The sequence below is a fragment of the Perca fluviatilis genome, chromosome 6 (genome assembly GCF_010015445.1).
Source record: "Perca fluviatilis chromosome 6, GENO_Pfluv_1.0, whole genome shotgun sequence".
Taxonomy (NCBI): Eukaryota; Metazoa; Chordata; class Actinopteri; order Perciformes; family Percidae; genus Perca; species Perca fluviatilis.
Genome location: NC_053117.1, coordinates 31,641,302 through 31,665,994, shown reverse-complemented (window position 1 = coordinate 31,665,994; position 24,693 = coordinate 31,641,302). Strand labels below are relative to the sequence as shown.

General features: G+C 40.1%; 1 protein-coding gene across 1 annotated transcript in view; it reads right to left on the bottom strand.

Annotated features, from left to right (window-relative positions):
• Positions 1-5,727: 5,727 nt before the first annotated feature.
• dapk1 (death-associated protein kinase 1) overlaps positions 5,728-24,693 on the bottom strand; it is a 90,226-nt gene continuing 71,260 nt past the window's right edge. Inside the window, 9 exon segments of the mRNA XM_039803081.1 lie at positions 5,728-7,430; positions 9,242-9,430; positions 10,466-10,485; positions 10,488-10,585; positions 10,989-11,127; positions 13,465-13,662; positions 14,264-14,449; positions 18,237-18,453; positions 21,099-21,176. Of these exon segments, the coding sequence (XP_039659015.1) occupies positions 6,135-7,430; positions 9,242-9,430; positions 10,466-10,485; positions 10,488-10,585; positions 10,989-11,127; positions 13,465-13,662; positions 14,264-14,449; positions 18,237-18,453; positions 21,099-21,176 (2,421 nt within the window). The 3' untranslated portion in view covers positions 5,728-6,134.

Sequence of the window (24,693 nt, the reverse complement as noted above, 5' to 3'; positions counted from 1 at the left end):
ATTGAAACTGAATCTATTTCCACATTAATTAGTTTGAAAATGAATGCATTGTAGAAAATGGGTTACGCAGATGAAGGCTAAAAACACATCTCTTCCGACTGCACCTCGGATAAAAAAAATAAATGTATATATATTCTTTAAACTGCACTTTAAAAAAAAAAAAAAAGATTATTTTTTGGGCTTTTCCGCCTTTAATTTTGACAGCACAGCTAGGTGAGAAAGGGGAGAGAGAACGGGGAAGACATGCAGGAAATCATCACAGGTCGGATTCGAACTCTACCCACTGACTCAACCCGGCCACTTAAAACTGCTGTATATGCACTTACTACTTGTTGTCTGGAGTTTGCACCTTCAAGGTTGAAAGCACTTAATTGGAAGTCACTTTGGATAAAAGCGTCAGCTAAATGACATGAAATGTAATGTAAAAATGGGAGTCGTAGCAGTTTTCCAGGGCTTTAGAAGGAACAGTCTTGTTTTCTTTAGCAGTTAGTTGAGGTTATTGTCTTCAGTTTATTTCAATATATTCATTTAGGTATTCGTGAATTCATTTCATTTCACCTGAAAACTGAACTGAAGACTTTAATCCAAATGGCTATAGAAAACACATTACAAAGCGTTAAATTCCAAATTAACCACAGATCACTTTGAAGTGTTTGGAGTTTTGCAGACATTTTTCAATCGTGCTTAAAAAACAAAGTCACAAAAAAACAAAACAAACACAAAATCCGTTTAAAATCGTGTTTTGCAAAACAAGCATGACAAATTCAGATACACGTGATTTGAAACGTCACGCCTTCTGCTCCATTTCTCTCTCCAAATATTTTTGAATGCCACAGTCAGCAGTCGGGGCAGGTTGAGACGAACCCAGAGTCCCGCGAGTGTGTGGGTGGAGGGACGATGTCCCTGCAGCTGCACAATGAACCCAGAGACGTGTGAGTAACACAGCCTGGAATCTGGTGGAGGACAAATAAAGCAAACACCCAAAACACAGCAGTCTGTTCCCGCTTTATCGAAAAGATTTAAATTCATCAGTAGTGAGGATGTCCCATAAACGAACACTGGAGGGGAAATATTGTAACCCTTTTCTTGATCTTGGTTATGTTTGTTGAGTAAGAAAGGTGCTTTACATTCATGCATTATAGTTATAAACAGCTGGGACATTTAGTGCCACTCAGCAACAACAACAACAAAAACCCTTAAAATAATTTTCGGTCATTTTTGATTTCATTTTAGATTCGGGAATGTCAGAGAGTCATATGGAGACGTGATCATTTTGGTAATGTCTACCAAAAAAATACAAATGGAGTTTATTTTATGCGACAAATTTACATTTATATTTGCTTAAATAAGTGAAAAAAAGAAAATGTCAGTTGGGTGAATACAGATTCCTGTTTCAAACAACAAAGGAAATTATCAGATTACAGAAGAAATAAAATAATTTACACCAACTGACTTGTTAAAATGAATGAATAATGCTGAATCCATTAAACTGCTCAATGTAAGAACATTTAAAAAAAATTATATAATATATTATTATATAATAATACACTGTATTTATTAAATCATTAACAAATTAAGATTAGTTGACGAGGAATACATTTCCTTAAATCTCATCAGCACATGATTAGGGGGTTGTCCCTCGTCCCTCACTCTCTCCAATCCCCGGAGGAAGCAGTGGTTCCCAACATTTTTTGGCTTTTGACTTCCAGATTTTGTCACCAGTTGTTTTGTTTTAACAACTTTTACATTATTCAGTAATTTGGAAGGAAAAAAGTAAATATTAGAGGAAGGTCTAAAAAAAATAAACAATTCTGTGTGGTAGAAATAGGCTTTTTATCATCTCGGGACCTCCACAGGTTGAGAACCACTGCTGTAACGTCATCATTCATTTGTCACCTTAACTTGTTTATACTGATGTCTAAAATCGATAAAGTAATGATTGTCTGCTACTACGCTAACTCAGGAAACTTTAAAATATCTAACTGTATGTCTTCAATCAGGACAGAGACGATGGCATTAAGTAAAGAATTTATTATAAAATGTTTTACACTATAAAGTGTCAGAAGTACTAATAACATGGCATTCCAAGACATGCTAAAAGAATGTAACATAAATAGCGACAAAAAGACAATGTGTGCAATGTGGCGATTGGACCAGAATGTCTGAAAAGGGGGAAATATTATATAGAGTTCCTCTTTCCTCATCAGACAAAAACAGACACCACTTCTTACGGTCAGAACCACCAGGGGAAAAAAAAGAAAAGACACCAAATGGAGACGAGGTTGGTAATAATATAGTGATTCCCAGCTTTTACAAAAACATAATATTCACTTCCCTTTCTGAAACATCATTTCTCAGATTGTATACTGTACAAGGCAATAATAAGAGGAATTAAAGCTGCAAGCAGTGATGATCGGGCCCTCGCACCTCCCCGCACGCCGGGGGAACTGGCGGGACATCGGTCGGCGTGGCCGCGCATTTCCGCAACCGTCGGACACCGGGCAGAGTGCCGGGCGCTGGAAAGGATGTTATTCACTACGTGGCGTTAGACAACACGCACTAAACACGCACTATGTCGCTCTATATCAAATTTAACCCCCACAAAGGCATATTTTTTTGTAAATTGGATGATGTTTGTCACAAAAGGCTGACTTCCTGTTGCCAGTAGGCGGCTCTATGACTATGACTAAATATTTCTTTAGATCGTGCGGACCAATTTTGAAGTCAATGGGGTTAAATCTGTAGGAGTAGGTTGAAGTACCGCCCCCGGAAATGAGAAAAACCTCCAAAAATGGCACAGTCAATTCAAAATGTCTTCTTTTGGGTTTAGGGGATGCCTTTTCTAAGTCTAGAGGTGATACGTGTGCCTTCCAAATTTTGAACATCTAGGTGAAACGTACCGTGGGAGATACTTTGTTAAAATTTTGTAAGGGGTCATAATTTCTGCTACTTCTAATACGCCTGCAAAGTTTTATAACTTTCCGAACAACTTAAGCCCCTTAATTGTGATTCGTTTGGCTTAAGAAAAAGAAGAAAAAGAAGAAGAAGAAGAAGAAGCAGAAGAAGAAGAAGAAGAAGAAGAAGAAGAAGAAGAAGAAGAAGAAACAGAGCAATTTTATTAGGGCCTTCGCTGACCGACGCCGTCGGTACTCGGCCCTAATGAACGAGTGTGTTTTAGGCACACAACATTGGCAAACTTCAACAAAAGCTTCGGTTAAAATAAGAAAAAAACATGACATAACATTAGGTTTAGCGTTTCATCACCACATCTTTGATTTGTTTTTATATTTTTACGAGAGACAAGCAGTACATTCATTTTTTTGTTGAAATTGGAATCAACATTTTGGGCCAAAAAACTGAAAAATGAAGATGAAGTTGAAGGGGAGGAGTATTTACATCACAGCTGTAAGTTCTGCTGTGTGGATTGGCAAGTTCAGGTGGAGACAAAAACAGTGAGAGAAGAACCGCATTTAAAGTTGTATCTCTGCGAACAGATGGTAACACTGGGGAAGTAAAGCCAACAGGAAATACTGCACTCTGGCACATTAGCTCATGGTTTTTTTCTATCAAACTGTGACACTGTGTCCTGATAAAGGGCCTACAAAAGTCTAGCGTTTTAGGAATGAAAGACTCTTTTCCAAACATCAACACATGAAACATGTCTGGATCCAAACATCATAAAACACAAGCTGACACAAAAAGGACATTTCTGCCTTCATCACTTTTTTGGCCTTTTGCAGCTAACAATACGAACTTCATGCCATTCTTCCTTTGCTTTTGCTGACCGAGCCGGGCTGCAGCTTCATGATATAAAAAGACTAAAGTGAAAGAAGAAGTGAAGCCGCGCACGGTCGACCGACAAGGACAGCGATACTGAGAGAAGCTCAAATTTAGCTCGACAGAAGCTGCGTGGATGCCGCTGTGTACAAATCTGACACTGTGGACAGCAACGTGATTGTTGACGTCACTAATGGAGAAAACTCGTTGAAGAAGCATTAAAAAAAAGGTGCAGCGTCAGGTGTGTTTACTGGATCTAATAAATTACCTTTAAGCTCAGTAGAATATGTTACAAATGAACTTTTCTGTACGTTTTTTGTATCATTTTGGTGGCACTTTCTATTCAAAGTAAAGGGAGCTCTGCATCATCAGTGCCAAGCTCCACCCGGTCTACCAAGATGATTTTTGACATCTCTTAGGCTTGTGTGACCATCTACAGCAAATTCATTTTGGTGCTGGAAGGATAAACATTCTTCAATATGACATTGTACTTCAAACTATTCGGTTTCTGTTAAAAATGGCTAAAGGTCCTTTTGTGTGAATTGAAAATGAGTAAATAGACTTTTAAGTGGTAACATTTATAGTTACACTTCATTTTACAGGTCCCATAGTTGGCTAAAATTTCAAAGAAAGGAACTGATATGCAACTGTTAACTCAATTGTAATTCTGGTTATTATAAGAAAAATGCAGACTCCCATTACCATACTACATACTGTACTTATCCGAAGCAGGTTTTGAATGGAAAAGTGACGAGGAAGTATACAAGAAAAATCAGTACGCAGACTAAAAAATATACACGATTTTTAAGTGTCAGGTAGACTTTTTGCTAATTCGCAGTTTGATTTACTTGTGACGCGGCATTTTTTATTTTTATTTTCTTTAAGTATTAAAATGGAAAAGCACATTGATTTCAAAACACAGTAGGCCTACACTGTACAAAGATTAGTATTATAACAATTAGTCGGGTAATCAATTAATCGATCGACTGAGAATTAACCAGTAACATTTCTTTTTGATAATTTTAAAAGTCCCTGGTTCTAGCTTTGACATATTTGCTGGCTGTCTTCTATGGTACTAATCTTTGGGTTTTGGATGTTAATAAAATAACAATTTGATTAGTGCAGCTTTGACTCCAAACATAATGTACTTTACTCAAGCTGGTTTCTTTTACTTTTTCTAACATTTTAGCAGTTCTTTCCAGGAAATTCAAACAACAAACAAATAACTGTCTTGTAACATTGTCTCACTATAGTTACAGCGTAGTTAACATCTTAGGGAATTACAGGACACGTAAAATATAGTGTCACCAAAAATGAATCAACAATGAAGAGATTTCTGTTGTTGGATTAATGAAGAAATAAAACTTCGGCAGGATAATCTGTATAAACCCAAATGCACCACATTTTTAACATGAATGACGTTGTTTCCCTTCAGAGCATCACATGAACTCCACACTGACTCTAATCCAATGTTTCATCTCATGCTCGACTCTGATTTCAGCTTTCCGTTGGATTCTTTTTGCCAGTAAAATTACATTTTCAAAAAGCTTGTAACATGAGCCGAGCTTTTGTTTTCCTTTCTTCATCAACCTTTTTCCTGTCTGAAATGTAAGATAACCTATCCCATTTAAAGACTATAGACTTGATTATAATTATTTTTCCTATTAGTGTCAACAAGGCACAGTTCTTCATATGTTTGGAAATAACTACTTGTTTGTTTATTAAATATAATAGCAAGACTAGTTGTGCTCTTTAGGGAGGTAGAAGGCCACAAAGGCAATCTGAAAAATGCCGTTTAGTTATTAAACACTAAGCTGAACGGCCCAAATGTCACGTCAGTAGAACAGAAGCGAGGAGGGGCAGATACTATTATATGTAACTGTGATGGATGGAATGAGTTAAGATGGCAAGTCCTCAGTTTTTCATCTGGATATGAAAAAGGTCCAAACATGAGACTGCCATCTTTTTTAATCATTGCTTTATGTACAGTTGATAGCTTTTAAAAATGTAGCTTTTCTGTAAGATGAGTGAGACTTAAGTGTGTAGTAGAGTTGGAGGGATATTAAAAAGCAGCGCGACAAGATTCAGAACAGACTAAAAGCACAGGATTCCTCTTTGGAGCTCAGGAACATCGGCTCTTTCACAACATTCATAGTGGAAGGAAAGGTCAGCTGTACAGGTGTGGAGAGCACAAACACAACATCTGGTTCATACGCCAACTTAATGGAGGGATTAAGGAGCGAGCAGCTGAACGATTGCACTTCATGTTCATTCACACACGAGTCCCGTTTCCGGGGAAATGTCACGTCAGACTATCTGACGTTTGGCGAAGGACAAAAAACACGACCCCGTTCAGTTCAGCGGGACACGACGGAGCTGATGGAGTTGTACGATGTGCCACCGTTGCAGGTGGGGGGGTAGCCGTTGGCGGCCCCTACCAGCGCTTCCATGTTGACCCTGAAAACAGGAGAAGCTTTGAGCAGGAAGTCGGCGGCGTCTCGGCGGCCGAGCTCCCTCAGTTTGGCCATCAGCACGCCCACCGTGCTGTCCGCTCGCCCGCTCCACTCCTGCAGCAGCGCCGCGGTTGGGCTGGGCTGCAGCACGGCCTCCTGGGAGTCCGGGTCCGTGTCCGGGTCAGGGGTGCCATTTGGAGTCCCGTTGCTGTGTTTGGCCACCAAGTCTGTGAGGCCGAGGTTCATAGCCAGCAGGCACCAGTCTTTCCCCAGAGCGTCAGGAGGGTCCAGCATGCGGCAGAGCTTCCTGCGAGCCAACAGGGGGACGTCGGATATGTGGATGTCCCTTCCCAGGGTCCCCTGCTGGTAAACTTCAGCACAGCCGAAAAACAGAATGCTGCTGAAGCTCTCTCGGTAGCCGCCCATGGTGTTAGTGAGAGAGGTCTCCCGCTGGACTTGGGCCCGGAAGAAATCTTTGGGTTGGTAGATCATGATGGGGGCGTGGTGCTCCCGCAGCTGCTGAGGACTCAGGTAGTATTTGGCGGTGAGCAGTCCGGGGAGTGTGGAGGCCAGCAGGTTCTCGGTTATACTGCAGATGGTGTCCAACAGGGTGTAGCACTTGGCCCGCTCTGAGTCGTGCCCGCGCACCTGAATCTCCACCCCCTGGCCGTGGTTGACCAGCAGGATCATGGCCTCCACTCCGCCTTGGCTCACCTTGGCTCCGTTGGTCCACAGGTGGATATCTCCATCGAAATCCTCCCCGCCGTCCTCCTCCGGCTTCTGCTGGTGGCTCCAGCGACACAGGTTCACCTGCAGTTTGTGAAACAGGCCACAGGGAAAGGGGGTCAGGTGCTCCGCGGGGACGAAGCGCACCCCGCCGTAGAGCAGTGACTCCTCCTCCTCTTCTTCGGTCCAGGAGCGGTGGAGGCCGTTTGTCTTGATGAGGGCAGGAACATCCACCATGGAGGGGTTGGTGGCGTCACGGGCGCAGACGTCCATGGCATCCAGGATCTGCAGCAGCTCGTCCACGTCACTCTCAGGAGCCAGAGCCTGCACCTCCTCCAGCCTGTAGCGCCCCCTGTAGTGGTGGATGGCCTTGGGCGTCTCCACGGAGAGCAGCTTGCCGAGGACGTTGCTGCAGAGCCAACGAGGCTCCAGCAGAACAACATCCTGCACCGTCTCACTCTGCATGATGTTGATCTATGGGAGGAGGGAGGAAATGAAGGAGGAGGAAAGATGGTGAGAGAGTAAGAGGAATGGAAAGAAGGAGTAAGTTGACAGGAAAATATAAGTCGGAGAAGGTGAAAGAAAGAAATCAGAAGGAAATGGGTGTGAATAAAAATAAAATAAAAAAAAGACATGTTGACAAAGATACAAAAGAAAATAGGATCCCCCAAAAAGGATGCAATGTTGCTTCAATCATAGTAAAACTAGGACAACCAGTGTGCCTAAAAACAACCTGAAAATACATAACGAAACACTTTTCAGACTCAGTATGGTTCCTCATTTGAGCGGAGTTATCTATCTATATAAATTGCAGGAACGTCTGTCTGTCTGTGTGTGTGTGGGTGTTAAGTGCATATCTCTCGAACCGTTAGTCCGATGGATTTCAAACTTGACAGGTGTCTTGCTACGGGCACGTGTAAGTGCAGTTTGCCAAGTTTGACGTTGTTTGGATAAGAAACGCAAAAGATATCGTTAAATATATAGGTAAAAGAAGCACACATTGGCTTTTGCCGCTCTAGCAGCTGGCCACTCCCCCTCTCACACTGCATGCAAACACTGACTGAGCACCTGTTTGTGTCGTGACTCATTCTACACCGTCTCTCTCTCTCTCTCTCTCTCGCTCTCTCTGCGCGCGCACACACACACACACACACACACACACACACACACACACACACACACACACACACACACACACACACACACACACACACACACACACACACACACACACACACACACACACAGGTTTTGGTGGTTGATGATCGCAGATATGTGCTGTTTAGCGATCATAAAGGGCCTGGTGGGTAGCGCACTGCCATGAGTCCATGACGCTAATGTCTGATTACTCCACATTTTCATTGTGATATTTTCTGATTAAATTCTGAATCTGCAACGTTCTCTGTCAGGTAAATCCGTAAGTTAGGAGTACCACCTCGGGTCTCTCTCTCTCTGCGCACACACAAACTGTCCGGTTCTGGTGGTGATTAGATATGTCTCTCTCTCTCTCTCTTTCAGCACACATAAAAAAACACAAACACACACACACACACACACACACACACACACACACACACACACACACACACACACACACACACACACACACACACGGTCCGGTTTGGTGGTTGATGATCGCAGATATGTGCTGTTTAGCGATCATAACGGGCCGGTGGGTAGCGCACTGCCATGAGTCCATGACGCTAATGTCTGATTACTCCACATTTTCATTGTGATATTTTGTGATTAAATTCTGAATCTGCAATGTTCTCTGTCAGGTAAATCAGTAAGTTAGTAGTAGGGTATACAGGGGAGTTGCATTTGAAGGAGTTGCATTCTGTAAGTAATTTTGGGGTAGGCTACAATTTGGTTTTGATGAATTCTGCAAGCAGCAACACCACAGGCCAAGTAATCGCCCGTTCCAAACAGGCACCTTTTCAACGGGCACTGCACTAGTTTTGGTAAATAAACAGAGAAACAACATGTTCCTGCTGCAGAGTAATTCTGAGTAATGTTTACAGATTACAACAAAGGGTGCACCCGAGGTAGTCTGGTGAACGGACAATCAGCTGCTGGAGACAAGAGTCGATGAGTATATCAGACATAGAAAAACTTTGATTTAATCTCTGTGTGGGATTACTTTGTTTCATGTGTGAGCTCTAAAGTTTCGGAAGCTTATCGCACTCAGTGAGTTGTTTTTCGCACTCCTAAAAGATTGTAATTATACTCTTGTTTTCCTGCAGCTGCATACAGTCTGGGTTGAAGCTGATAAAACAAACACACACCTCCCCCATGCTGTGGAGCTGCAGGGCCAGCGTGCGGAGGTAATCCTGGCTGACCAGAGGGTTGATGTGCTCCTGGACGTCGCTGACAAACTGCTGCCATGACGTCAGCTGGTTGGGTCCGCTCAGTTTCCTCCAGGTCGGCAAGGTGGCCAGCAAGCGCTCCGACAGCAGCGTCATGGGACTACACCTCTGCAGCGATGGAAAAGCACGGGCGGTGTATATTATAAGTGGATTCACTATATGTTATCATTTCTTAAGATATTAACTAAACTGACAAATGACAAAGAAAATGTTCCAGAAAATATTCCAGATAGTCACCTGAATTCAGTACCTTTGTATAAAAAAAATTCTTGGCTGTAGAAATCATGACACATATACTACTTAGGCCGGATTGACACTGGCGTGGCGTGAGCGTGGCGGCTGCGTGCATTTTTCTATGTCTTTGCACACCAGAAACGTGTCTGATGCCGAGCTGCTGCTGCTGCTGCTGGTAGCCTTGTCTGTACACATGTATGTTTCCCATTGATAAATATATACTGATTTGATTACAGCAAAGACAACGTCGGCAGTATTGACGGCAAAATAGGCTACAGAGTATTATGTTACGTACTGTATTGACAGGTGCAATATTTGAAAATCAATAATTACTTATTATTATCTTTTTAAATTACATTTACATCTGCATTTATGCCAAAACCTAGAGACTTTCAAACATCAACGGCTCGAGCCGCACCTGAGACGTGCGTGTCACGCAGGCAGTGTGCAAGCTCTAACCTGTTAACATGGGAGCCGAAATTAAAACGGACACGCCACGCAGCTGACACGCTCACGCCACGCAGCCAGTGTGAAGCCGGCCTTAAATGTTTATTATATGTTTATTTTTTATACAAGAAAGCAGAGGACATCGTGGGAAAGTTTTTGGCTCCTTCAGACTTACTATGAATTAATAAAAACAAGATTATTAAGGACATTGTTGTTGCTTTCAACCACGTAAAGAGAGTATTTTCATACAAATAATGTCCTTTTTTGATTTATTAAATTGTACTGTGTGCACATGCTTTCTGAGTCTTTTAAAATACAAACACAACTCAGGATAGTCAAAGTCGTAGGGAGAGAAAACAGGTGAGGAAAAAAGTGTGTATTGGTGTGTGTGTGTGTGTGTGTGTGTGTGTGTGTGTGTGTGTGTGTGTGTGTGTGTGTGTGTGTGTGTGAACGCGTGCTCACCGAGATGACGTTGGCACGAGCTCCTGCAGGTGACTCCTCAGCAGCTTCACGTCTTTGGAGTTTGAGGCTCCGGCATCCATCACAAACAATTTGTCACTGATCTGGAGGTCTACCCCAAACCTGAAAACAAAGAAACACACAGCACCATTTTAAAAACTTAAATCTCTTTACAGGAATACTGAAATGTATACCAAGGATTGGTATCCTAAATTGGTATCCTTGTATCCTAAAATGTTGGGAAACAGTGTGCAACATGCAGACACTTTAAACATTGTCAAACAAGTGTAAATGCCATCAACAACATTAATCACAGCAGCATTCTATTCATGTAATTTCAGCAACTATGGTGTCTTATTTTGTTCTCCATAGCAATGATTGCTGAGGCTCATGGATACTGTAGTATTAACTTGCTTTAAGTCAGTTTATTACAGAACCATTTGCCTCTGTCAGATCTAGTTAATAAAATAAATAACAACAAAACAATCTACATGGCCCTCTTGTGTGCTGTGGTTTGAGACCCAACCTGTTCCTGACTTCCTTAAGCAGCACTTTCTCCTTGTCGTAGGTGAACTCTCCAGAGAAAGCTCTCGGGACGTCAGCGAGGTCGGCGTGCGTCGCCACCAGGACCACGGTGAGAGGCTGCTGGATCCGACCTCCGAAAGCTGGAAAAGACAGGAAAACACTTTTTTTTTCATCCTAGTTTTTACACTAGTTTATATACAAACACCAAACAATATGACAACAGCCAGAAGATTCTATGTGTTCCTACAAATACATAATGTAAGTTCAATGACTTTTCAATCTCTTTCAAGGTGTTGTTTAGTGACATGTAATGACTCAAAGTTGCCACGTTTTCTAGGAAGACCAACATGATAAAAATTAACATTTCACAAAGGCCATGATCTTTACTGATGAAAGTCTCTGTTAACGCCAGTAACGTTGTAGCCCAAAAAACGTAAATCTCTTTAGAGGAGTACTGAGCTATATGAAGGATTTGTATTTTAAAAAGACACATTTTCTCAACAGCGATCTATTACTGAGATTATTCTCAAGTCCAGTTAAACGCACTAATTCAACCAAGATAATAATTAGCGTTTTGCTCAAATGCTTTTTTTCATATATATATATATATATATATATATATATATATACAGTGCCTTGCGAAAGTATTCGGCCCCCTTGAACTTTTCGACCTTTTGCCACATTTCAGGCCTCAAAAATAAAGATATAAAACTGTAATTTTTTGTGACGAATCAACAACAAGTGGGACACAATAATGAAGTGGAACGAAATTTATTGGATATTTCAAACTTTTTAAGAAATAAAAACTGAAAAAGTGGGCGCGGCAAAATTATTCAGCCCCTTTACTTTCAGTGCAGCAAACTCTCTCCAGAAGTTCAGTGAGGATCTCTGAATCATCCAATGTTGACCTAAATGACTAATGATGATAAATAGAATCCAGCTGTGTGTAATCAAGTCCCTTCGATAAATGCACCTGCTCTGTGATAGTCTCAGAGGTCCGTGTAAAGCGCAGAGAGCATCATGAAGAACAAGGAACACACCAGGCAGGTCGGAGATACTGTTGTGGAGAAGTTTAAAGCCGGATTTGGATACAAAAAGATTTCCCAAGCTTTAAACATCCCAAGGAGCACTGTGCAAGCGATAATATTGAAATGGAAGGAGTATCAGACCACTGCAAATCTACGAAGACCCGGCCGTCCCTCTAAACTTTCAGCTCATACAATGAGAAGACTGATCAGAGATGCAGCCAAGAGGCCCATGATCACTCTGGATGAACTGCAGAGATCTACAGCTGAGGTGGGAGACTCTGTCCATAGGACAACAATCAGTCGTATACTGCACAAATCTGGCCTTTATGGAAGAGAGGCAAGAAGAAAGCCATTTCTTAAAGATATCCATAAAAGAGTGTGTTTAAAGTTTGCCAAAAGCCACCTGGGAGACACACCAAACATGTGGAAGAAGGTGCTGTGGTCAGATGAAACCAAAATCGAACTTTTGGCAACAATGCAAAACGTTATGTTTGGCGTAAAAGCAACACCGCTCATCACCCTGAACACACCATCCCCACTGTCAAACATGGTGGTGGCAGCATCATGGTTTGGGCCTGCTTTTCTTCAGCAGGGACAGGGAAGATGGTTAAAATTGATGGGAAGATGGATGGAGCCAAATACAGGACCATTCTGGAAGAAAACCTGATGGAGTCTGCAAAAGACCTGAGACTGGGACGGAGATTTGTCTTCCAACAAGACAATGATCCAAAACATAAAGCAAAATCTACAATGGAATGGTTCACAAATAAACATATCCAGGTGTTAGAATGGCCAAGTCAAAGTCCAGACCTGAATCCAATCGAGAATCTGTGGAAAGAACTGAAAACTGCTGTTCACAAACGCTCTCCATCCAACCTCACTGAGCTCGAGCTGTTTTGCAAGGAGGAATGGGCAAAAATGTCAGTCTCTCGATGTGCAAAACTGATAGAGACATACCCCCAGCTTACATTGCGCTGTAATCGCAGCAAAAGGTGGCGCTACAAAGTATTAACTTAAGGGGGCTGAATAATTTTGCACGCCCAATATTTCAGTTTTTTATTTGTTTAAAAGGTTTGAAATATCCAATAAATTTCGTTCCACTTCATGATTGTGTCCCACTTGTTGTTGATTCTTCACAAAAAATTACAGTTTTATATCTTTATGTTTGAGGCCTGAAATGTGGCAAAAGGTCGAAACGTTCAAGGGGGCCGAATACTTTCGCAAGGCACTGTATATATATATATATATATATATATATATATATATTTTTTACCTGAGTTGCATTACACTTTTTTCCCTGTAGGTAAATTGGTAATAACCTCAAATATTTAAGTGTATTTTAGGATAATAAGGATATATTTTTTTATATTCGATTGTCCATTTATCCACTAATGCAGTCATGAATATGACATATAATGGTCACATCCTTCTCGCCCTCCCTGTCCTTACCGATGTTGTCCTGTGGCAGGTTGAGGGCCTTCAGCAGGTTCAGCCAGTAGGTGATGTGTCCCAGCTGGGTCTCGTACGACTCCTCCAGGCTGAACAGGACCAGGTGGATCGCTGTCGCGTCGTTGGCCGCAAAGTAGTCGTAGGAGCAGTAATAGACCGGGTTCCCCGAAAACTCCCACACGCTGAACTCTCCCACACCTACACAAAGGGAAATAAGTGACATGAGCAGCCTATTAATATTGTATTGCACTGACTGTTTTTACTTCTAATACTGTAAGTACATTTTCCTGATTATACTTGCTTATACTTTCACTTAAAGTCAGTAACATTTTACTTAAGTCAGGGGTGTCAAAATCAATTTCACTAAGAGCCACACTGGATAATAAGAATCATATCGAGGGCCAGATTTTATAGGGCCAGATTTTTATAACAATTTACAAATATTTTTGACTGTATTACTGCATGTCTCACATAGTCTTCTCAGTTACAGTTTGGTCCTAAAAAATTAAACCAAAAAGTTCCTCATTGCAAAAAGCGCCAACAAAAGTGAAAAAAAGCGACAAAAGACGTCAGAAAAAGCGGCGAAGAATGTTGGAAAAAGCAGCAAAAAACGTTGAAAAAGCGCAATAAAAAAAAGTCAACATCGACAACGTGATGGGCCAAAATTGAATGGGAACCTAAATATATATGCAGGCCTGATCAAAGTCTGCGAGGGGCTGGATTTGGCCCGCAGGCCTTGAGTTTGACACCTGTGACTTAAGTAAAGGATCTGAATACTTCTTCCACCACTGGTTCTCACCATGGATGTTGCTGTGCTGGATGTCGATGGCCTTTGTGGCCTGTTCGTCAGCTGAGGACAGAGCGTTGTGGACGGGGGAGAAGACCTCCAGGACACCTTTGGTCAGGCTGGGCTCGAACATCATGCTGCGACTCCGCACGCTCACATTCTCACAGCCAGGGTACAAGTTGGTAATACTCGCCGACACTAAACACAGAGGAAGAGGGGATGATAACGTTTGCAATGTCTGCAGGGTCAGATTTAGATATATTTAGATGATATTTTATTAAAAAAAAAAAAAAAGGAAAGGAGAGAATTTTCATGCATCACACATTTCAACTTGGATTTATACATCTTTTATTTTGTTTCTAAATCAAATTCTACAAAAGTGTGAAAAAGTATCATCATTTAAAGTTAAATTCCTTTTTTTATAGAGTTTTGCATCTGCTGTTTCAGTGGATCGATTTTGTGTCTCATTGTCTAAATGCTCTTTTGAAAGCATGTTCACATATAAAAAATTATATTTAAAGTCTTTAAAAACAATAGCTACTAAACATTTTCTAAAAGCCAGAGGGAGGTTGTTTCATTCTTTTAGGAAAAACTTGACACAGATGACTAGAGCACTACTATATAACTTAAAATGGGGAAAAAGCTTCTAGTTACAACCTAAGGAAAAAGTTGCTTAGATAGGTTATCAATTCTCAACTGATCAAATATATAACGTCAGAGCAAATGTTTTACAAATTTCAATTGTAATTGTGTGTGTTAATACTTGAATGTTGAAATATTTCAGATTATTATCTGTAAAAAGAACAAAGTGAGCTCAAGTCTTCATGACTCCAACTCTCTACTAGAATAGTACAGTAATAGATCTGCGTCCAGTCTTATTTTTCACCTAATCATTGCACACTTGCAAACACATGGGGGTGCTATTTTATTGCAAATAAATCCACTATGCAGACATAATATCTGGATTGTATTCATACTCTGTAGGACCACACCTACAGTGTGTTTTATATGGTCTTGAACTACAGTAAAACAACGACAACTAAACATCGTTTTTGCTGCAGTTCTTTATTTGTTTAGGTCAATACTGCCTCATTTTGACATAAGCACACTGTTTTGTAACCTGTCTTTATACAAAGTTAATAATTTTGTGAAAGGTTCCCGAGTCCAGCATGAGGAATTTCTGCAGATGGATTTTGACATGAGTCTTTTTTTTTTTTTATTGCAGCCAGTTGATGATCTCAGTCCTAACCAATCAGCCAAAAACAGAATTAAAAAGAACACATGCTTGAGTAGTTTCAGGCAACTGACTAGTCAGGCAAACACAGTTAAATGACAGCTGCAAAGCATCAAATGCCAAAATGTTAACTGAAATCCAGGCCTCTCACTTGTTGTTTTGAGATATCTTTCTACTTAAGCAACAAAAAGGATGAGAAAAATGTTAGGGTATATGAAAAATGGACTTGATGCCATATTGATTTTCTGGTGTTAGGTCAGGCAGCCTTTTTTTTAATAATAGCAGCTGTTGTAGGTTTGGACTTCAGGGATGCAAAGGTGCTCATACGTCCATGTCAACACCTTTCCTCTTTATGACAGGACTGAGTGTCTTACAAAAAAGGGTGATTTATAAGAACGTCAAGCTGTATTCACAATATCTCTTCAATGTTCAGTGCTGTTTTACATATTACTAAAGTGAATGAATAAAAGAAGATCCGTCTCTCTCAATTGAAGCATGAACAACCTGAAAGGTCAGAAATCAATGCAGAGTGCAGAACACGTTCAGGTGTTTTGTGGCCAACAGTATCATAAAGTTACAGATATTGACACTAGACGAAAGTAAATATGCATTTACGGTGCCACAGTTCCACTTACAAAAGAACTAAAATTGATGCTTGATCTAAATGAACGAGACAAATACTTGTTCCCTCTCTGCTTCTTTGTGTTTCACGGGGGACTCTTGTCACGTATCGCTGCAGATATAACACAGAGTCAATAAAGGCCGTTACTGAATTCAGCTAGAATTGAAAGAACGAGAAAAAAAAGGTCTCTCAACCCCTCTGCAGCTCTCACAGAGGCTGCAGATTTCCAGATAGTATAGAGGATGGGATCGGTAACACTATACAGCTCACGTAACTGACCATTATCTGAGCGAGCATCACGTCTGTCTGGGAGGTAATGGCTCTGAGCGCCGCAAAATAGAGCGATTTAAGGAAACACAATGGCATGCATGTGTGTGTGTGTGTGTGTGTGTGTGTGTGTGTGAGGGCAGATGGAGCGCAAATTCAGAGAGACTGAAGACAAAGTGTGTGTAAGAGTGTTTTGTTCACTACACTGAACATATCAGGGAGTCAACTTCACAAAAAAGCTTTTCTGAAGACCAGGAGCAGTAAAGAAGGATCAACTCTTTCTACTTTAAGATTCCAGTTAGGGTTATTGGAGTAGTGGGTTAACACTAGGTTAAGCAGGGCAATGTTTCTAGTTTGATCATGTGGACTTGTGTAGTGTGTCAAATGTGGAACCTTTTTTTTGTGATTATAGCATCTTTCAAATTTGTCTTTTTGTTTGTATAAGAATGAGACATCCTGGTGAAAACGGGTGCTTTCTATACTTTGCTTTCAGCCCATTCATTTCCGTGTCAGATCCGTGAACATGGGGAAGTGTGTTACTAGCATGTCACCCTTCTATCTTTTTTGATACTCTCCCCAGTCATAAATTCTACACAGAAATCCTACATATCTACACATAAAGCCTACACACAGGGGCTCTAAACTGGATGGCAAACAGAAGATAATTATTGGAAATACTATGCAGCTAACTGTAAAATGTAACATTTTGTTATTCTGGAAGCCCTCTTAAATGTAACCACTCATGTAGACAATTTAAAAAAGAATTTCAAACCACTTATAATATAAGTCAACTGAATGCTAGTGAATGAATGAAGTTATATTTAACTTCTCAAAAGTTTTGACCAGGCTGGGGTTGGCCTATAAATGATATCATATACATGATAAACTCTGTAAGATCAATGGAAAATTAACAGCCTTTAGAGACTTTTCTTTACCTTTTGTACTGAGTTGGCTCACTTGAGTTGGCTTGGCCCTTTATTATTGCTGTGTGTATTAGGCCTTTGTAGACAATGTTACAAATCAATGAGAAGGTCTGATTTTAAAGCAATGGATTTTTCACATAATTCATTATTTAGATTAATCAAAAACATCAGATTTAGTCCATAAACAGTTTTTTTCTGTGGAAGTCTGTACATCACCATGCATTGTTTTTCAATATTGTGACATACATATACATATACATACACTACACAATGATAGAAGAACATCTGCCCTCCCTAATCCAAACCAAAAGGGCCTGCACTGCTCTGCTTTTTACATGGGGACATGGAGACGCGCAAGGGGAGGGGCTGTGTGTGTGTGTGTGTGTGTGTGTGTGTGTGCTTTGCTCGTTGTAAACCAACCAATCAGCGTGCAGCTCATCTAAATATTCATGAGCATACCATATAAGGGAGAAAACCTCTTGTTTCGTTCTCAGGCTATTTCACAGGGTTGCATTAGTGCGCATAGAACAGCACCCAGGCCATTTTCAGCCCAAGCAATGTTACATACCCTATTCGGAGACCTTAAGGAACAGTATGAAATACCCTATATAATCATTCTATCACCCCTTTAAGGATGGAAGAACATCATCATCAGCACCAGTTTGCCAAGATTTTTCCAGGTAAATTCTGGTGGAATTTGTCTTTGGTGGATAAATACGCCATATGGATGTGTCTTTGGTGGATAAATACGCCAACCATATGTCATGATGAACAATGAATGTCTGAAAAGGGGAACCAGCATTAAATGAACACTGTTGCACTGAATATTACGGAAAATGAAGTATCCTGGCCTGTTTTTGGCAGAATAAATCACTCTGGTGCTTGGCAGGTGAAAGCTTAAACTTGTGAGGGATTATCTCAGCTTTGTCTGTCACCTACCAGCGGGTTTCGAGTTGATGGGGGAGTTGGGGTGGCGGGTTGTATTGGTCATGCGTGTCCTCTTCCTCCTGAAGAAGCTGCGCAGGATGCCACATTTCAAAGACTCCAGCAGGGTGCTCTTCCCTGCTGCGGAGTTTCCGAACAGCTTCAGCTTTATCCTGGGCTGGACGGTCTGAGTGGGCCGCAGCTGCTGGATGTAGCTCAGTTTGTGGTTGTCCTGACCCCCCCCAAAAAAAGAAGGGATTCATTAGAAACCACTGACAGTTCAGGTTACATTAAAATCATTTGTATCTACTGTATGACATCGACTCCGACATATTTTCATTTCAAGGAGCCCCAAAAATCAAAACGACAGACTTCAAATTATCAGATTATGTTCCACATACTGCATCTTCTTTTGAGAAAAATCCAAACACACCAGACATAGTAGCGCTTGCAGAACAAATTGTATTTCATGTTTATACACATGGCAACCAAAAAATTAGCTTAAATGTGTTGGGCATCGAGGAACAGCGACACAAGAAAGTCACGTGTTGAGTGGTTGATGTTGTTGTTCTTAATGCCTTGTAGCTGAGAATGGGTCTAGTGTTGTGCTTCACCAAAGTGAATTATTCTTCGTTTTGTTGTCGATCCTCCTAATATTATTTATCCAACCACTTATCTAACAAAGTTGAACTGTGTAAAACAGGGGTCTTCAACGCTTTTTTAAGCCAAGGACCCCTTAACTGAAAGAGAGACGAGCAGGGACCCCCTACTACATATATTGTATAAAATTGAGTTGCATAATAAACTGGGCCTACAATAACGTGTAGGGCGGCCTAAAGCCTTTACACATACCTTTTTATGGTGCCCTACAATACTAAGCTATTCAAATATTTTTTTTACATATTCATATATCATAATGTTTTAATGTCAAACACACAGTGAATCCATAAGCTTAACTGATGGCTACCGTAGTGGCTACTTTACAGGCCAGTAAGCGTATTTTTACAAATATGCCGATTTATCTTTGCTAATATGTTGGATTCAGGTTGATGTTTTCAGACATATTTTAAATTTTTTTGGATAAAAACTTTCAAAAAAAGTATTAAACAATAATTTGGCGGCCCCCCTGCAATGACTCTGAGGACCCCCTGTTGAAGATCCCTGGTGTAAAAGAATAAAGCACGCTGTACACTCAGATACGTAAACAACGAAAGCCATTTTTTTTGTAATTCTGCCAATTCAACAGTGTGAACATAAAAGACACTTTTTTTGTAATTCTGCCAATTCAACAGTGTGAACATAAAAGACACTTTTTTGTAACCATCCAACAGATGAGTCATGTACCAGAAGTGACTTCAAAGACTGTGAGTGGTTGTGTGGGATATGAAAGCCCCCCCTACTCCCACCAGGGTCATGTTAATACATTCAATAAATAAAGTTCAATATGTTTCAATGAGTGTGATTCACATCCGAGCAGAATACAACTTATCTATATTTTCTCTTTAGAAGTTAGAGGACGAGAACTGTGGGTTTTTTTTCTTCCTCGCTGGGTTCTTGGGAAGTCAAAACTGGCATCAATGTGCCAAAGAGTCTTAAATTAGTCCAGCATATGCAGAGGATGACTGTTTTCACAGTTGCTGCTGTCATGTTTTCACGCTGTGCACTGAATCTCAGCAGGTTTTCTGGAAAAATGTATGAGAGGAGAAGTTGGTAACATTTAGCTTTAGGACTGTGTTCTAGTGGGGTGACTCGAGTCAGAATGGGCACACTGGAATGAACACCTGGTGCCAACAGAAAAGCTTAATGTCATGTAACTAGGAGTTTTGAGTCCTGTCGTGTTGAAGTGCCTTTCAGCATGATACTCCAGTTCATTTAATATACTTTAAAGGGATAGTCTGGATATTTTGATGTGAAAACTCAGAGAAGGTACTCCGTCTATTATCTATCTATTACCTACAGTAGAGAGCAGTTGGCGTGTCCCCAGTTTGGAGAAACAGACAGGAGTACTGACACGGATGTAAAGCAATGTAATGCTGTGGACGGGGGCAGTAGCTAAAGGTATTTTAGCCACCTTAAAAAAGCTATTTATCAGTTTAAGTGTACGCTATATATATATACTGTATCTAATATCTTCACTGCTTTACCTTGCTGTCAGACATTTTAAAGGGTTAGTTTGGATTCACCAAAAGTCACACAGGAACACAAACAAACTAACCGATCGAGGCAGCGGTAGACCAGCAACTCCTGTGTTCTGTGAGGTAAAATTACTCTTTTTGTCAAAGGAGTCTGGTGGCTTTGAAGAGATCAACGATGGATATAGCGGCTTCAGTTTCCCGTCGAAAAGGGCCATCTGACGGCAAGGTGAAGCGGTGAAAATATTCTAAATATAGTGTACACTTAAACCGATACTGATCTTTTTAGGTGGCTAAAATACGTTTAGCTGCAGCCCAAACTATCCCTTCTATATGGTTTGAGTTCTGTTGTGTTGAAGTGCCTCTGAGCAAGACACTGAAGCCCAGCCAGTTCATTCAATATACTTTTAGTCAGTCAAAAGGCTAAAATGTAACATGTAAACATCCACAAAGCATTATAAAGTTTTGAAGCTAATTTCTAACGTTCTATAAGATACTAGAACTATATAGAGTTACTATCCTTTCTACCTGTATGTTGGGTAAAGTGCTGCCACAAAATGTCTAAAAATGTTGAAATCTAACACCTTACTGTTGCATACGTCTCTCTCCACACCTTTGCACTGAAATAAACCAAGTGTGATGAGTGTTTGTGAAACCTGCTTTTGCGTCAAATCTTTTCTTTCCCCTCTCATTAGATTTAAATAATAAACCATTTATTGAAAGGCTTAGTTGTGTCGTATTTTACCTTTTTAAGCTTTCCCAACAGAGAAACAATGAGTTCATGTTGATCAGTATGAGCCAAATCTTCTGCTGTCTTTCCATCCTGAGAGAGAAAAAGAAAGGGACAAATAAATGCATGAGAAATCTTGAGCAAACAGATAATCCCTCACATTTTAGTTAGTTTGTTGTGAGTGTACGCTCAAGTGTTTCTAATACACATCTTTGTTGACATTTAATTTAGGAAGCCTAATATCTCAGAGTTTTTTAGTCTTGTCATTTTTAGAACAATGAATCACACTGCACTTCCATACGTTAATAAAATAATAATAATAATAATAATAATAATAATAATAATAGAAACATCTAACTGTATTGTACGGTATGATGTTTGTTGATCAGGCCAAACACACAAACACAATTTTGACATGATTATGGTTCAAGCAGGGTGTTGTGTGTGAACTGCATAGCATCAAGCAGCTTTGCCAAATCACAAGAAGATAGTGATAGCTTATTTTTCAAAGAGAGACAACCAGAAAAGGGTCAGGCTGACTTTTCTGTTCTGCCTTTTCAGAGTCCATTTTGAACCACTTCTGTGAGGTGTTTATTGTTGTAGAGGACGAGAATTATTTCTTGTGCTACCTGGATATTTTGCCTAAAGTGACAACACTTGAGGCAAATTTCTCCACAACACTAGTAAAAATACTTTCATGTGAAGAATCTGTGGAATTTCTTTTCATGAAGTTGATTTCAGTAGTTTAACTTCAGCTGCACAGTTCAGCGCGTGCACGTGCCCACACACACACACACACACACACACACACACACACACACACACACACACACACACACACACACACACACACACACACACACACACACACACACACACACACACAATGTGTGCACTCTTTTCCACTCTACAACTGCCCTAATTTGTTACTCTCTCTCAACACAGAAAAACTAAAATCCCAACAATTTTCATGTCTCTTTTGGTAATGCAGCCATCTGTCACCGTCCGGCTCTGGCTGCTGCTCCACAGGGAAATCTGCTCGACAGGCTGAAACGCCTACCGAGCGCTTCCTACTTCTGCGGACCAATACAGCAAAGGATGTTCAACTGGGTTTGTTATGAAAAGATACTAATTATGGATTGTTTTATCTAGAAGAAACAATAAAGAATATAATTTTCTAACTTTATTCTCTTCTTAGTTTTAGTATTTCTTTGGCTCTGATAAGGTCACATAATATTATATGGGCACAAGAACACTGACCTTTAAGTTGTTTGGATCAGCTAAATGTCAGAAATGTAAATGAACTGCAGCTCAAACCACGAGTCCACTGAGTGTGATTTAAATGTGAGTAATTTTACGGGGCTCGCTCTTACAGATGGCTGGGTGTTACGACTATTACTATCAGTGCTTAGCAACTGGCAGATGATGTGAACGACTGGTGTTATGTTGGCCACAAAATGAATATTAGAATATTAGATCATCTAGTATCTCTGCTTTAGATTAAATTGAATTCAATATGCGTTTATGATTATATACAAGGCAGAGCAACGGGGCAAGATGAGAGAAGCATGATTACATACAACAGAAGCTGAAATTGTATTTCAAACTCACAATGCTAGCTCACCCTACTGAGTCACAAATGTGTTCTTTCAGTACTCAATGACAGAGAAAATTATAGAAATTGAGCCTTGAGCTTGTCCTCCCAAAGCTGCAGCACAAAAACACACTGACCGCAGGCCACTGGATGATGAATAATACATCTCTATATGTGCTTTTGCCAGATTAAACATGCATAGCACATCAGCTGCCATACAATATTAACAGGTAGAGAATGCAGAGAGAGAGAAAGAAACCTCAGTGTGGGACATCTGGCACTGGAGCCTTTAAAAAAAAATAAAAAAAATAAAAACGCCTTTCAATAAACTGATTATCTAAATAAAAGCAGACAAAAAAGCTATTTGATCACCAGATCAAAGGGAAATCGTGCCTTAACCACAATTTAATGACAAGGAAATCAACTCTTTACATTACATGTCATTTAGCTGACGCTTTTATCCAAAGTGACTTACAATTGCTATATATGTCAGTGTGCAGTTTCTGATGTGATTCAGAAGAGTAAATTTAGAGGAAAGATGATGTTACAGGTGAAGAATTACACTTAATAGTCAAAGCCTTCGAGAGGTTCGGGGGTTAATCTAATAAGATTACATGAGACTCCCAGATCGGACTTCACAATAGATTAATGATAAACTTTTTTTCTTCCGATACCTACCTGACGTCAGGGTATACGCCAATACTAATTATTTTATATCAATCTGATATCAGTGCTCTCTTTTTCCTACAGTATACAATACTTAAAATCTGTATACCTCACTGTAGGGCTGCAACTGACCATTAATCTGCTGAATATTTTCTCGATTAAATCGTTTTTTTTGTCTATTAAATGTAAGAGAAAAGTTAAAAGAATTCCCCCAAATCAATGTTAACATATTCAAATTGAGTGTTTTATCCGACCAACAGTCCAAAACCCAAAGAATTTGAATTTTGTATATTATAAGACAAACAAAAGCATCAAACAGGCACATTTTAAAAACTGAAAACCATAAAAATGTGGACATTTTTGCTTGAAAATTATCTAATTTATCATTTGTTTCTGCTATACCTCCTTGTTTATGTAATTATGAGGTTTGCTGTGGCACCAAAAACTTAATCGGCAGCCCATCGTCACTTAATGAATGTAACGGCATAAACACTGAATTTCATAATGACACGAATAAAGAAACGGTATGTAATATGGATTGGTCAGATATCATTATGGGTAGGAGTAGTTCATTCAATCCACATTACATACTGACGGTGTTTAAGTAATTAATTAAATTCTTTTATATATAGGAAAGTGATAAAACAACCAAATCTATTTGCTCTTTGAACATGGGTAAAATGAACCCATGTTTTGGGGCTACAGGAGAAATATCAGCTGACAGAGTGGAGGTTATAAACACCAGGAGGAGCAAAGTGTTTTATGTACAGCATCTAAAATCATTGGACATGAACTACTCCTACCCATACTCAGAGGTCAAACACACTCGTATCCAGAGGAAATGAGTGAACCTCGTCTCTGACTCCTCGTAGTAACTCTGCTCTCTATTTGATCCTGAACCGTTTGATAAAAGCTCTGACAGCCTGCGGCTGTCGGAGCCTCAACACTTCACCTGCTGTTCAAACTCTGCTGAAACAACTCAATAAAGTCATAAAATGTAAGAGTTTGCTTTAAGACTCTTGACACAACCTCTGCATAAACACTCACTTGTTTTTCATGACTGCATTTACTACTTCATTGTACATTATAATAAACATGAGAATGAGAATAAAGGAGAAATCCATGGTACATTTAGTTTATGTGAATTCATGTAAAATTGACTGAAATATAAAGACACATACTTAGTGCAGTGGACGTACTGAATTTAAAATATACATTCTTAATATTTTTGTCCTGAAAGAAATTTTGGTTACCCTTTATTTTACAGGTCCATCATTTCTTAATTATTGCCCAATAATTTTCTAGAAATAACTGCAATGTGGTACTAATTATAGGGGAGAGACAGTGCCT